Source organism: Adiantum capillus-veneris, chromosome 17 (assembly GCF_014529385.1).
Source record: "Adiantum capillus-veneris isolate H3 chromosome 17, ASM1452938v2, whole genome shotgun sequence".
NCBI classification, from domain to species: domain Eukaryota; kingdom Viridiplantae; phylum Streptophyta; class Polypodiopsida; order Polypodiales; family Pteridaceae; genus Adiantum; species Adiantum capillus-veneris.
Genome location: NC_140947.1, coordinates 28,838,801 through 28,854,842, shown reverse-complemented (window position 1 = coordinate 28,854,842; position 16,042 = coordinate 28,838,801). Strand labels below are relative to the sequence as shown.

Sequence of the window (16,042 nt, the reverse complement as noted above, 5' to 3'; positions counted from 1 at the left end):
TCAGCTGACTTTCAATGTTTTGAAGTCTTATGTGCATGATCAGCAGTCTCATTGGGAGTAATATCTCCCTTTAGTGCAAGCCATTTTGAATGACTCATATTCTAGTGCCATTGGTAGAACTCTGTATAAGGCAATATTTGGCCGTCTGTTTCAGTCTTTTTTTACTCAATCGGTCAGTCAGTTGCCTGATGCCAATGCTAAGAGCCAATCTTTGGATGAGATTACTGGGAGTGTGAAGCTTCGGCTAAGCAAGGCTCAAGAGTCTTATTCTCGGCAGGCTAACAAGCATCGTCAAGATGTTACTATCAAGGAAGGGGATTGGGTTTATCTTAGGATCATGAAGCAACGTCTCAAAAAAGTAGGAAAAAAGTGTCCAAACTTGTTTTTTCGTATGTATGGCCCTTTTCCAGTCGTTAAAAAGATAAATGAGGTTTATACAAAATTGTAGTTGCCTAACTCATGGTCAATGCACAGGGTTTACTATGTTTCTTGGTTGAAGTTGTTTCAAGGAGACCCACTAAAGGGCATTTCGGAAGAAGAAGAACCCAAGATCATTGATGAAGCACAAGTCATGAAACCGGAGCAAATTTTGCTGCATCGGTTTCACCATGGATCAAAGAAGCAAGCACGACAATACCTTTTAAAGTTCAAAGATCGAGGAACCCACGAGCATTTTTCACACATTTTCCTGAGTTGTTGGCACACTACAAAAAAGCCATGCACCTCGGTACCAGTACCTCACCTTGAAAAGGGAGGGATGTCACGTGCACATGTAACCCTATATGCATGTGTCACGAGGACGTGCCAATTGCTCACTTGAGTTGTTGGTTTCTTTCCGATGATTTTTGTTTAATTTTTGGGACCCTCTTTTTGAAGTTGCAAATGTCCGAATATTGTATGGCCAGTGTGAAACGACCAACGATCGAGAGTTTCACCCGCAGTTGGGAAGGGCAGGTCACCACGAGTTGGTCGGGCCAATCGGCACTCGAATCCGAGCAGTAAAAAGGGTGTCTAGGCTCAGTTCAAAGTCATTTAAACCCCTCGCTACACTTATAAATTGGTGGGTACTAGGGAATTAACTCAAAAGAGGCAAACTGGACACATGGCGGTTCCAGATGCAATTGCCAGAAGCATCAGCAAGAGGGGGCGCCCATTTCAAGAGGGGGGGCTGATTTCAGCCCATAAGGAGTGCTACAATGTGTGTGAGTAGTGGGTGCAGGTGCTCACAGCTTTAAAGGAAACCTTGCCTTCTCCCTTGCTCTATGTAGTGCGATGATTTACTCTGGCGCATATCTCTCTACCCTTTGCACATATGGTAATGCCCCTCTAGTTGGGCTTCTCAGATGACCATCTACAGTTATGGGGGTTTATGCGCGTTTGCCAAGGGCAGAGCCTTCTGTATAGGAACCGGATTAGCTGATTGCTAATCCCCTTCACTTACGCATAGTTCCATCGCGAAGGAATGCAAAAACGGAGAGTTTTCTCACGTGAAAACTCGTCCGATTTGAAAGGGAACTGTCCCATTGCGTGCAGGAGCACCTGAGATATGCGTAGGCGTGCTCACTCCGCTCGAAACGGTCCAAAACAGAGTATTACAGCCTGCTGTGTTTTTCTATAGGTTTAGGGTTTCGCACCTAAACTGCAGGGAATCGCCAGGGGAGCCACGGAAAGGCCTTGGGATGCATGTACAGGGCAGTAGGCACCTAGCACTGGCAAAACAGAAAATTATAACATGCTGAAATTGACCTGCAGCTCATTGGAAAGCTTCCATACTGCAAGGAAAGTGTCCTTGACGTGTACTTTTGGCCTACAGGGATTTTTGCGCCATTATGCTGGCGAAATTGGGTCAAAAATCTGCAATTACAGCCATGGACAGGTTTGTACAGCTTGGTGAGGGTTAGGTGAAATCGTTCGGATCGTTTATTTTCCAGGGGAGCCTCGGGAAAGCATTGGGTATAGGACAATTTAGAGAGATTTCCCGTAAGGAATCTCGTCTAATTCAAGGCGCAAGTGACCCTACAGGTGCGAGAGCTCGAGGGCTATCCACAAAAGTGACCGACACACGGATCGGAGCACAAAACAGAGAATTCAGTGAGCTGCAATTTCTCACTAGGTTTTACAAAGTGCTCTAAAGTGTGTGGAAAGTCAATGTTTACTTGGGATTTTGTTCGTGGAGACTTCTACTGTGGTTATGTTGCCGAAATCAGGTTAGAGTAGAGGAATTTCAGCCCGATAAAAGTGGGACAGCTTGTAGAAGTTTACAAGTTCTTCTCAAAGTAATAAGAATAAAGAAATATTGAAAGGGGTGCCAGTTCTTGGAGGCAATAGGGTGTCGTTGTCTACTTGGTAGTGCTCTAGCAACCAGGCCGTGGTTTGTCTTGAGGGGTTGAATTCTAGTCACAAGATTATTCGTGAAGTTCGTTTGTGTCCTAAAGTCTAAAGTAAAGAATTTTGGGTAAAAGCCAAAGTCCACCGTCCCACGGGCCTATTTCATGGTTCCGTTGCCGGGACAGAATCACTTTTTCCTCGAGAAGTGAGCCTCGGTTGGTTTGGTGAAGACAGAGTACAGGAACTTGGAATTACACTATGGCTGACAGAACGGCTGACACAAGGGAAGAGGGTTCCTCTTCACGGGACAAACAGGAAATTCCGTGTAATGGAATTGGCCTATTAACTTGAGTAGCGGAAATTAGAGAGAGTACTTTTGTGAAATTACTTTGTGAGAATAACGGGTGAACATAATTGGTAGTAGCAACATAAACTTAGCATTTAATTAACTTGGCATGAACAATACTTTTGCAAGAGAGAGAATTTAGAGAACATGACAACAGTTGAGGACCGGATTTATGTGGAGCCGGTCTCCCCTCCAATAGGTATTTGTATTATGATTTCTCCCATCAAGAGAGACTTGTTACAAAACAATCTTTGTGTTCCTTGCAGAGTTACCCGGAACGCGGAACGGGAACGGCGACGGGCCTCCCTGCGGAACGGGGGAATGGGAATGGGCCCGGAACGAGAACGGCGCGGAACGGCAGGCTAAAAAAACACCCAAATATTATTTTTTTTAGCGTTATGTGTTTGAATACAAGTAGTATTAGAGTCCTTTGACTCTAATACCCACAAAAAACACGATTCGAAGACCATTTAACCTTATTATGACTTGATTGGGATGTGAGGCGCCCAGAGTACATAGCCAGATGAACAACATAGCCAGATGAACAACAATGAGCAAACACAATGCCCATAGTACATACACAATGCTCTCAAATAATTGCAAGAGTAGTAGTCAGAGATAACACTTTGGAATTAATTATGGCTAACATAGTAACAAGCCTCAAGGGCCGCCAACGGCCAAGGTGCTACAAAAAAACCAAAGGGGGGCAAAGTTCAAACCAGACTTCAGTGACCACAATACCAAAAGACTGAAGGTGACAAATACCATAAAGATGCTAGTAGCTACAAATGGCAAAGAGGGCAAGGCTCAAGCAGCCATACAAAAAGGTGGATAAATGGCAAAGACTCAAGACTCAAGAGCCACTAGCCTGAGAGGCCTCCCAATCCGTAGTAGCCGGCTGTAAATCATGCACATCCTCCCATTCCTCATCATCGAGGTCTAGGTCCGGCTCGATCTCAGCCACAGATGAAGTACCTGGTGTTGGTGGATGTGCATCTCCACCCGCCTGAGAAGCCTCTTGCTCCATCTCCCACTGTGTAAAAGGATCTGTCTGTTTGTCTGTACTCTTGCAAAGCATTTTCAAATTTGCGCTGACGAAGACAAGATCATTAGCCTTCTCCACTCCAAGCCGATTCCTCTTCTTGGAAGCAATGTGGCTAAAGGTACTCCACAATTGCTCCAAGCATGAGGTACTAACTGACTGGCTGAGAATACGGATCGCCAATCTCTGAAGCTCAGGGCCATCATAGCCATAGTCCTCCCACCAAAGCACTGAACCTATTTTCCTGCGATCAATCTGAGCATCTAGACTGCCAAATGACCCTCGCATCTCTCTGTACTGTCTCAGCTGATCTCTGACAATGCGTCGCCCATCTCTGTCTAGAACCATCTTGTTTAAGATCTCTGTAAATTGGTTCATGACTTCCCTATCTGTCTCTTGCCCTGCACCTTGGAACTCTGGATCCACCATGTACGCTGCCCCGTGTAAAGGAGAGGCATATGAATTCCACCTCGAGCTGCAAAGCGCATGGATCTCCTCATATCGCTCTGCGTTCGGCTCAAGCTGTGCAAGCTGCTCAATCATGCGGTCCATTGCCTCATAAATCTTGCCAATGCAAGGATCCATGCCATCCAGAACTCGAAGCAAATGAACCACCGGTTTTACCTGTGCATCTAGACTCTTGAGCTCCTTCCAGAACTCAAGATTCTCTGCCTTATCCTTGCACAAAATCCCTGCAACTGTCTTTGCATAGGGGGAGGTGGTGAACTCATCACTGATGAAGACCTGTCGGACCGCATTTTGACATTCAGACAGCCTGCGTACAAGAAGAAAGTTGAATGCGAAGCGGGTATCTGAATACTTTAGAAGCACTTTGCCGCCCGACCTCTTGAGGTACTCACTCCGAACCAAGTTGTGATTGTTGATGAAAGTAACCATCTTCACTGCATCAGCAATGACTGGAGCAATCCAGTCTAGCTTGCCGATGTCTTTCAGAAGGTTGTTCAAGCAGTGTGCCATGCAAAAGCACACTGTCACATGCGGATAGTGGCCATCTATGATAGCTGTTGCTGCCCTGTTTGATGCCTCCCCATCTGTGACAAAGGCCACCACGTGTTGCTCACCGATGGTTTCTATGGCCGTTGTCCACTCTGCAGAGAGGACATCGGCGGACTTGCCACTCTCAGTGGCATCATGAGAGTGCACAAAGTACATCTCTCCACTGGAGTATGCGACGAGACCATGGATAGATCTCTTCCTTGTATCGCTCCACCCGTCAGCAATGAGGGAAACGCCATGTTTTGCCCAAAGACGCTGAATGTTGAGGGTTGCTTGCTCCACGATAGCCTTCTCTCGATCGAGCAAGGTGGTTCGGAGAGCCTCTGAAGATGGCGGCACATAGCCGGTGCCATACTCTCCTATCCGTTGCACCATGACTTTCCAATACTCCGACCTATTTCGATCAAACATAGAAGAGGTTAGTATCAAAAAAGTGGAAACGACGATAACGGAAGAAATGAGAGAGAAGATTGATGAATCATAAAACAATGTACATACCTCGCTGCGACAAATGGGATATGGTCGTGATAGAAGAATCGGGCCACGGCCGCATCCACCTCTTCTTTCTTCTTTGGGTCCCAAGAGGTGGTAAGGGTCTTTTGGCGACGAATTGGACCTTTTGAAGATGCACCAACACCTACACCGGGTAGAGAGGAAGAAGGGAAAATGAGGGTCTTTGGATCAATACCTTTGCGTGCCGGCTTGGCTTTATGGTTGAATTGCCGATCCTTTTCCTCGAGCTCCTTCCTCTTCTCGATGGTTACGTTGGCACAAAATTTCACCTCATGTCCCGGCACTCGAAGAAAGTGTGCCCTCACTTTGTCATGCCCCCCTTTCCGCGTGTAAGAGCATAGCTTGCATCCCCATGCACGAGAACCTCCCGCCGCCGACAAGGTGCCCTCCGAGGTCACTTCATCCCACCACGACCATTCCTTCGCCTTTTGAGTGTTGCCCGCATGAACGGAGGGGGTTGAACGAGAAGAAGAGGCCATGGATGATGGATTATCCGTGAAAGAGAGAGCTTGATTTTGAACTTTGAGAGAGAGAGAGAGGGATTGAGAGAGAGAGGCTTGCCGCTTGATTCCGTGAGAGCTTGAGCCTTGAGCCTTGAAAGTTGAGGGTTAGAACTTAGAAGTTAGCCCAAGAGAGAGAGAGGTTGAGAGCTTGAGCCTTGAGGCATGCCGTGGCGCCACACTATGGCTTGAGAGTTGAGAGCAAGCTAGGGAGAATGAGCTTGGCTTGAGAGTTGAGAGCAAGGCTCAAGCAAGGGAGAATGGGCCTTGAGGCTTGATGAGTGTGTGAAGAATGGGGGAGGAGGGGGGCATTATATACTTTTTTGACTGCTGAAAATGGCCGTTGGCTGCCTAACAGTCATTTTTTTCAATTTCAAAAACTGCCGTTTATGGCCGTTGGGGCAGTTCCGGCCGTTCCGGTCCGTTCCGTCCCGTTCCAGCCCGTTCCGGTCGTCCCGTTCCTGTGACAGTTTCCAGCCGGAACGCCGTTCCGTTCCGACGCGTTCCAGAAAATCCCAGCCGGCCGGAACGCCGTTCCGGCGTTCCAAGGCCCGAAATGTCCGTTCCCTGGTAACACTGGTTCCTTGTGACCTAGGTGATGCAATGTTGATGGAAAGCTTCATGCATCACGAGCATAACATAAACTTTGAAAGTTCGAGAGTCTAAGTACCACACGCTATTAGAGTGCTCAGTTTTTGGTCACATCCGAACTTGCTTCGCTCACATTTTTAGCCATGACTTAGACCTACACACTTTCCTCTCCCTGTCAACAGTGTGAACTCTCCATTGCGACTATCATTACACAATTTTGAAGCATCAAGAATCACTCATCAGCCACACACACACTACATTACATGTAACTTTGGTCCCATAGGTCATATTTGACCTCCAGGACAATAATAAAATCTCTCTCTCTCTCTCTCTCTCTCTCTCTCTCTCTCTCTCTCTCTCTCTCTCTCTCTCTCTCTCTCTCTCTCTCTCCACACACAGACATGGGGCCAGTACAGTGGACTATGTTATGACACAGCCGAGCTTTATTCCTTGTATTCAGGATTTCACAGTGGGAGCCAGACCAGTGGGCGTAGCAGTGGATCATGCTCTCTTGACACTGTCCGTATCTTTTCAGTTTAGTACAGCCCAGAAATCAGGAGGCAGGTCACACACCCGTTATACATTTACACCAGAGACTGACTCGGTTTATACAGAGGCGATCTGGGATCGTCTATGCACAGTTGCTCCAGGCCTCTCAGTAGAGGAGTGCACTACTTTACTGACTGAGACACTACATGATGCAGCATCAGAGGCATACCCACACACTCAACTCGATCGGAGGCGACATTCTGGGAGCATGCCCCAGAATAGTTGGTATGATGAGGAGTGCAGAGAGATGAGAGCCCAGCTTCAGAGGGATCTTCATTTAGGAGTCATCACCTACAGACAGTCGCGGATTGCTTTCCGGCGCCTTGTGCGACAGAAGAAACGAGCTTACCTGGCCCAGATGGAGCGAGACTTGTATCAGTTGTTCTTGAGAGTAGACTCAGGCGAGGCATGGCGACTCTTCCATGAGCACTCCCCTCCCCCAGTGATTACTTCTCCTGATGTGTGGGGCCAATATGCGACATCGTTATATACGGTTCCTGGGCAGGATCCGCTTCCAGATCCTACAGAGCCATGTCCACCTACGAGCACCTTCTTTACCACTGAGATGGTAAAGAGAGCCATTGACAAGATGAGGACCAGGAGGGCTTACGATCATGACGGTCTAGTAGCGGAGCACTTTATACATGCTAGGGATATGCTGATGGAGGTTCTTGCAGTGTTGTTCAATCGTGCCATGTGTGAGGGATTACCTGAGACTTGGAGGTTGTCTACTATTGTGCCTATATTCAAGGCAGGTGATCCTACAGAGCCTGGAAATTACCGCACTATTATGGTTGGACACACACTCGCACGATTGTATGCATCCATTATTGAGCAGCAGTTGAGTAACTGGGCAGAGGGTGAGGGTGTACGGGCAAAGGGACAGGCAGGTTTCAGGAGGGGTTTCTCCACTCTTGACCATATTCTGACACTCAGAGCTATCATTGAGGAGGGCAGGTCACATGGGAGACGGATTTATTGTAGCTTTGTGGATTTCCGCAAAGCATTTGACATGGTACCGAGAGCTCGACTGATGCGCAGACTGCAGGAGATGGGGGTGCCCACAGTGTTGATTTGGGGGATTATGGCTTTATACAGATCAGTGATGGGACATGTACGCACCCCAGAGGGGATATCTGACTTAGTTCACTCCACTATCGGGGTGAAACAGGGTTGCCCATTGTCTCCTACTCTATTTGGTATGTATGTTGATGAGGTGTCTGATTACATTGACAGAGAGGGTGATAGAGGTGCCCAGCTGGCAGGGACGTGGATCCCATTGTTGTTATATGCTGATGATATTTTCTTGATCTCTGAGTCACCAGAGGGTATGCAGCGACAGTTGGATGCATTACACAGTTTTGCAGAGGATAGTGGATTGTCTGTAAACCTTGGTAGAACCAAGGTCATGGTGTTTAACACCACACCGCAGTGGATCAGGAGATCAGCACCGACCTTCACGTATGGTCAAGAGATTGTGGAGTATACAGATGCATACACTTACCTTGGGATAGTCTTCACTGGGCCGAGGTTTTCTTTGGGGAGAGCAGCAGAGACTAGACTGACCAGAGCTTATGCGGCCTTGGGAGGCTTGGAGAGGATGTGTTCGCAGGTTCAGTTCCAGGAACCTCGGACAAAGTTATGGCTCTTTGATACTTTAGTAGCCTCAGCTATGATGTATGGGGTACAGGTATGGGGACCTTCTGTAGGCCAGGATGGTTGGAGACGTATGGAGAGGCCCTTGGTATCTATGATCTCCCGATTGATTAGAGCCAAGGCCTCCGTACCTCACGCAATCATTCGAGCACAGCTAGCTACCCCCCCCATGGAGATTGAGGCGCTTACCAGATCAGTGTCCTTTGTGCACAGCCGATGGGATACTACTAGAGACAGATATGCTAGACTGGCCCTTGAGTCTTCCAGACAGTTAGCTCTACAGGGGGACACTTCATGCTGGTATGCACAGACGACTTCATGGTTTCAGACGCATGGCTTCACCATGGACAGATTGCCCCCGTTCCAGTATTCTCTTCAGGCACCCTCGCTGTCTCTTACACGGGTGGAGATCACTAGACTCATTCGTCAGGACCTGATCCAGCTCAACACCAGGAGGACATGGATAGAGCCGCCTCAGGAGTTGAGCACGAAGATGGCTTTCTATAGAGAGCATCTTCTCCACCTCACAGGAGATGGGTTTGTGATTCGACCCAGCTACATGGACACACATATGTCTCATGGTTTGCGTTGTGCCATTGGTCAGATACGCACATCCTCACATCAGCTCGAGATTGAGACTGGTAGATTCAGAGGGATACCAGCAGGATATGCCGATTATGCCAGAGAGAGCCAGAGACAGAGTTGCACTACATATGTCATTGCACAGTGTTCTATGAGATACGGGGGCGTTTCCACTGCTTATTCAGAGAGGGTTTTGGTCCTCTATCTAGGGTCATGAGTTATGAGGATCAGAGATGTCTTGGACTATATCTACTTGAGTTACACAGGTGTAGAGACACTTTACTGGGGAGAGCTAGAGAGAGGCAGTCCCAGAGACACATTACAGATTTCTTTTCACTAGATATGGGACAGCCAGAGGAGCAGCCACCACTGCAGAGCTCGTCCCACACTCATTCGACCACTACTGGCACTCTCATCGACCGAGCATTGGAGCTACAGAGATACAGACGACCACGACTGAGGAGAGGAGCTACACAGCATCGACGGAGACTACAACAGAAGATTCGAGCCATACTCTCTCGACATCCAGAGTGCAGATGAGGATGGATCCTCACCATTTCTTCCATCTTTGTTTCACACACTGTTACATCCAGTTTACCGGGTATCTATTGTATCAGCTGCTACACCCACGTAGTTTTAGATTGTAGTAGTAGTAGTAGTATTTTGTTCCACTTCTAGTTCTTTTGTACCCAGACATGGTATTAGATTCACTATTTTGTAACTGATTGGTCTCATAGGTCATTTTGGCCTTTTGAAGACGTTAATATAACATTTCATTTCATTTCATTTCTCTCTCTCTCTCTCTCTCTCTCTCTCTCTCTCTCTCTCTCTCTCTCTCTCTCTCTCTCTCTCTCTCTCTCTCTCTCTCTCTCTCTCTCTCTCTCTCTCTCTCTCTCTCTCTCTCTCTCTCTCTCTCTCTCTCTCTGTGTGTGTGTGTGTGAAGGAGGGTATATTCTATGTACAAAAGAGACCTCTGGAGATTCTCAAAGGCCTATGATCTATCTCCTAGAGGAAGTACAAAAGTGGGGTAACAAAGTGAGGGCTATGTAGATATCAAGGTGTTCTCTATGATGAGTGTAAAACGAACCACAGCGGAGGTGCATAATTTGAGGTGATGTGACTATGGTCTCCACTAGAGAGAACTCAAGATCTTGCCCATTTGTGAAGAAAGGAGCGTCTATGTTGCTCCGTTGTCCTGGAGAAGCATGAAAAAGTGTCCCACTAATGGTAGAAAGTATGCAGTAGCTCACTCCAAATGGCTGTCAAAGTGGTGGATGTAAGGAAAGACTATGAGCCCAAAAAAATGTGTACACAACGAGCCTTCCACATGGTCCAGAGAGTGATACAGCAAACCATAGTAAAAACTGTCCTGTCAATAGAAGTCCAACTGATGGCTTGCACCTAGAATCATTTGCAGATTGTCGGATCTGTATCCCAAGGAAGTAAGCATGAAGACTAGATTTGTCAGTAGGCCTTGAAAAAGGATGTCTGACCCTAGAAATTGCAAAATCCATGTAAATGCCCCCACGTCGCTAACACATTATGTATGCTCACTCTAATCAACAAATTGCCTTCCACACTAGCTAAGCATATGGAAAAATCCAAAAACAATGCCTCAAAGACTCAAGCTATAGACTACATCTCTAGCAAGCCGGATCATGATAGACTGCAGTCAAGTGTCAACAGGCAATCCTGCATGTGTGATCATCCACATAAAATAACATATCCTCCAGCTGATCTCGAGGGTCCAGGGCATGATGCGTTGATCCTGCCATACCTCTTAACTAACGTGGAAGGTGAGGCAGGTGTCGTGTTCAGAGGATGAGCCTCCTCCCGAGTGAGAAAAAGAGGAAAGGGGGGCTCCATCAGCCTGCAAAGAAGACCACTCCCACTCACCAAGATACCAGTCCAACTCAAACAAGGGCTTTCCTTGCCATAGCCACAATCTCTAGAGTGGTGCCTCCTCTGTAGTGAAGACAAGGTCAACACAAGAGCACCTCTAAGAAGCTCTAACAAGCTGCCAATCACATCCAGCTGCTGATCAAGTGGCAACTCGCCTGGGAACTCCAACCTGATGTGATAGCCAATTAGTGATGAGCAACTATCGATTCTCTCAAGTGAGGGTACAATTGCAAGTCACCAAGAATAGCCTCATCAATCTCTCATATGGGCAACAACCCCTCGGCGGGTCCCCTAGATAGCACCAATCACCTATGCACCATCCAAGGAAACATCAGACCAACGAAGGAGAGAACCTACTAGGCCATTATCCCATCTAGTCCAATCAATGTGAGTCCTCTCTCCTAGATGATGCCCTTCTGAATCTGTCACAAATACATTCCACACCTCTAAGGCGCCTAGTTCGCAACTTTCCATTGAGTGGCTTAATTGGATCTATTGACACATGGCCACGAGTTCATTGGGATCCCATGTTCAGATCCACAAACCTCGGAATGGGTATGTCCATGTTCCACAATATGCACACCGTAATATCTAGACCAGATTTCATCCTTTACAGCTTCGGCATGAAGAGCAGCCGGCTCAATCTAGCGGCAACGGATTGTACGTAATCATGCAACCAAATCAAGAGGATATTGAAAGTGACCCACATTGGGCAAGAGCACATGATCTCTTCATCTAGGTAGAATTTCGGGATCCACGGCATGACATATGCAAACGACGAGGCACCCCAAACTCCCCCTCTTAAGACCAGATCCTGAACCACCTTCTTCGAGGTACACGCAGTAACATAAAACCCCTTGCCCACCGCTGTAAAGTGGTACACCTTGTCCCGTTGTTGAACATGGCAGTTGCCCAATCTCATAAACCTTGGGTCGTCAACCATTTGCCCATGAAATACAACACTACCGATTTAGCGCAGCAAATCTTCAGGCTTTGGAGAGCAACGTCAGGATTGAATTCGACTTGCACCGACGCCATCAGCGTTCTTGCTTTGACAAAACACATTTATCCCATGCAAAATCTCCTCCGCCACAGTGCACTCGCCAAACGGGGCCGGCTTGAGGGCCTTCTCATGGAGCCTTGCGAAAGAGCAAGTGTCGGTGCCACGCTTTTTGCCTTCAGACATAAACACAAAGTCCAATCTTGCAAACCCGGCTGCATCCATATCTATAATGGGGGGCTCCTCCCTCCAATGCTCACATTCCAGAGGCAGACCTTGCTCCATCACATGGGACAAGACCCCCCACCAAGCTAGCTTTGATGCCAAAGGAAAAAGAGACGATTATAATCGCTAGTGTACCACGCCTTCAAAAGCAAGGACTTTCACAAGATACTCATTGTTGTGACCACCGGATACCAGTTGCTGAAAAAAGTATGACCTACCGCCTGAAAGCCCAGCGAGCACCAAGAGAAGGCAGCTACACCCTCGCCACCCCAAACCGAGGCAAGGCCAACGCAGCGGCAGACCGTCTACCCAACACTCGCGTCCCCAATCAGAGCAACTACCCGCACCCACCTTGGAAGCCTAAAATTGCAATACTTAGCACCTTTGCGCCGCTGCAAAGCCCTCAACCTCCCATCACACGCCTTTGCAAAACCCTCAACCTCCCATCGCGCAACTTTGTTTATACCTTTCTTGTATCACCCATATGCTGTAGATGTTGAGTTCAAGACTCATTGAATTAATGCTTGAGGTCTCTTGAGATTGTCTCTACTACTCTTGTTCCGCACCACTGTGCTCTATACCAACTTAACATGTGTAGCTCTTCCAAAATTTGACCAAAACAAAAGTTTCCTTTTGTGAGCATTTCAATGAGCTCTATAGTTGCTTTTGTATAAAAAGATACAAAGACACTAAGAAATAAAAGGCAAGCATATAGACCTCATGGCTACAAGATTCGACCAGGATCCAAACAATAAATTAAATGCAAGACTTCCAACTTCAAACATGGTCATTATAACTCTTGTGTTACAATGAAGGTAAGGCTATGCTCCATCCCATAGACCGAGCTCGGCCTTTCGAAGAAGTTAGTAAAATCTTCTCTCTCTCTCTCTCTCTCTCTCTCTCTCTCTCTCTCTCTCTCTCTCTCTCTCTCTCTCTCTCTCTAAATAGTATTGATGAACAAATGAGCGCTCTTTTGTTGTAATGCCCATAGTAGTAAGAGTACAACATACCGTTCCAAGACCCATTGTTCCAGTAGAAAGTATCGCCCCACGACCATGCTCCAATACCAACCTTCGTGACCTCCACATCTGAAGCTCCGAGTCTTACCTTGTCAGCTGATGCTTGCAAAATTGCTGTTGAGGAATTGCTGGTCGGAGTGTCTGTTGATGGTGAGGTCGAAGAAGCTCTGAAGCGCTGGGAGACGGAGGGGGTCTTCATCTTCCTACTGTACTGATGCTGATGATGATGGTGAAAAGCACCTTTTGATAAGAGAGCAGCAGCCCCTTCTGAAACTAGACTCGCCATTCTCTTGCTCGCGCTGTCCCAAGACGTTAAAGTTTCTCTCTCTCGTTTGCTCACTGGCTTTAGCTGCTGTACACTAGGCTTACAAGTTGTAAGATGAAAAGGGCTTCGCCACGTGGTGCTTTCTTTGAGCATGCAACGTGGCATCTTATTGCTCACTGATCCTAGCGTAAGAGATGATGAGATTCAGAGAGAGGGGGAAAGAAGGACATGCGCACACCAACATGAATCAAGAAAATTTTGGAATGTGCGTGTGTGTGTGTGTGTGTGTGTGTGTATTTTTGGGGGGGGGGCGAGGGGAGTGAGGAGAGAGAGATTGGAGCACCTCGGTTTGCGCAATACATTGCATTTTATTGTGTTGCTAGTTTGTAAGATCCCAACTCGGGGGCCCGGGCAACTTGATAGTTAGGCCTTCCTTTGTTCTTGGGCTCCATTGCCGACACCTCGCTCCGATTGAGAGAAGCAGCAACATAAGTGAGGGAGGAACTATCCTTCACGGTTGTGGTTATTAGGGTCCTACACTACAAGCCACGTCATGGGAGCTGACATCCTAGCAGACTTTATCCTTAACTAACAATTAGTTTTGTAGCTTGATTAATTAGGTCCACCCGTACGTAAACATAGTTCCAATTGGATACTAAATTTTCACTTTCCACATCATACTCATCCAATTCTCTTTTTTATAGATTACTATCACACTAATTTACATATACAATCTGAGTTTCTTCATAAGTTTCTATTAGTATTTCGTTCATACAACCCTTTAAATATCACCCAAACAATTCTTTTTGAAACAATATTTAATGAAATAGTCTTAAAGTTTAACTTAAAGACTCATCCAAAGTTATAAGTTTGTTGCTACTACATGCAAACTTTCTCTATTTAACCAACAAAGCCTTTGCAAAGGTTTTCTTATTTTCCATCTTTCCCCTTTTGCTAACCGCTAGGGACACTTGCTCACCGTGGCAATAAGGTGCACTATTAATAACTTTCTTATCAAGGAATTCCTTTCAGATAGGTTTACCTTGAAATCAAACTACTTTCTCTTTTCAACTTGACTTGGAAAACACATGCTTGTCCCTCATTAAGCAAATTACATTTCTTGGCCGTTTTTGGGACATCCCTAAGTTTTCTCACTAAGGTCACCTCATGTACTAACTGTCATAATAATCAATATCTAATTCTCCTAAATGATTTTCTCATATTAAACTGATCATTTAATGTGGGGAAGGCCAAGGGAGAAAAAGCTAGAATATTGGTTAAGCTAGCAGACCGGCCACAGTAGGGATCCAAAGGAGGGAAAATAGGGATCCAAAGGGGGGGCCATCTGCAAAAGAGCCATGTGCAACAATGGGCTAAAAAGACCCTAAGGTTCAGCCCATTAAGACTTCCAAAATGCTAAGGTTCCAAAATTCAAAGGTTGTGTCCAAAGGTCAACCCTAGGGAAAATTGGATGCTTTGTGTGTGCCCTAAAAGTCTTTGCACATCCCTACATGGGAGGGGGCGAGCCCTAAAGGTAGGGGATGAGAGAGAAAGCCACACACACACACACACACACACACACACACACACACACACACACACACACACACACAGGCTCCCTTTACACAAAGGGAATGAGGGACACATGTCAGCTCCCTAGGCCAGATGCCCACAAGGTGTGCCCAATTTCTATTGGATGACCCTTGAAGTGGACCAATGAGAATTAAGCTAGAGTAAATCTAGTTTAATTAATTTAAAAACATTTAATAAAAGAAACCAATGAGAATTAAGTCTCCTAGAAGACTATTGGGCAGTCTCCCAAGGGGTCCAATGAGCATTCAGGAGCCCCATGGCTTGCCTAATTCCTATTGGCCAGGAGGCAAAGGGGTCCAATGAGAGTTTAGTTTAATTATTTAATTACCTAAAGCTCTCACAAAAGGGGAAAGGGGGACACATGTCAGAAGGCTATCACTTATGCTGCTTAATTGTAATTGGCTTGACTTGGGGAGGGCCAATGAGGCTTCAGCAAGAGCAATTAGCAAGAGGGCTCGCCCAAGAGAGAGAGGGGGCTGATTTTTGCAAGGCATTATCACACACACACACACTCACACAAGCTCATGTGTGAAGAAAGAGAAGACTATCTCTTCCCAAGCTTTAATGGAGAACTCATCACCTACTCCAAGCTTGTGAGATAGAAGCCTACATCAACACTCTCTTGGCATGTGGATGCAAATCCAACTAAGAGCCAAGCTTCAATGCATGCTCATCTCCTCTACCAAGCTAATTACTAAGCTAATCTATGCTACATATGAGTGATTATGTGAGGAGATGTACATCTTTCTCGTAAGATACTCCTTCTTCCTCTCAATCTACTCTCATACCCTGCTAGCTCTCACCATATTCGAAGGTGTGTGAGGTCTTGGGTCTGAGAACGGGGATAATTCAAGTTGTGTTTGTTAAGTGTTTTGCTTAGTGCATGAAGTTTCCATCTTCATTGCACTAGCTAG

General features: G+C 46.6%; 1 protein-coding gene across 1 annotated transcript in view; it reads right to left on the bottom strand.

Moving 5' to 3' along the window:
* The window catches only part of LOC147436983 (NAD(P)-linked oxidoreductase superfamily protein), a 107,758-nt gene extending 94,144 nt beyond the window's left edge, over positions 1–13,614 (bottom strand). Inside the window, exon 1 of the mRNA XM_086486387.1 lies at positions 13,262–13,614. Coding sequence (XP_086342513.1) covers positions 13,262–13,556 — 295 coding nt within the window. The 5' untranslated portion in view covers positions 13,557–13,614. The remainder of the gene's footprint in view (positions 1–13,261) is intronic.
* Positions 13,615–16,042: the final 2,428 nt, after the last annotated feature.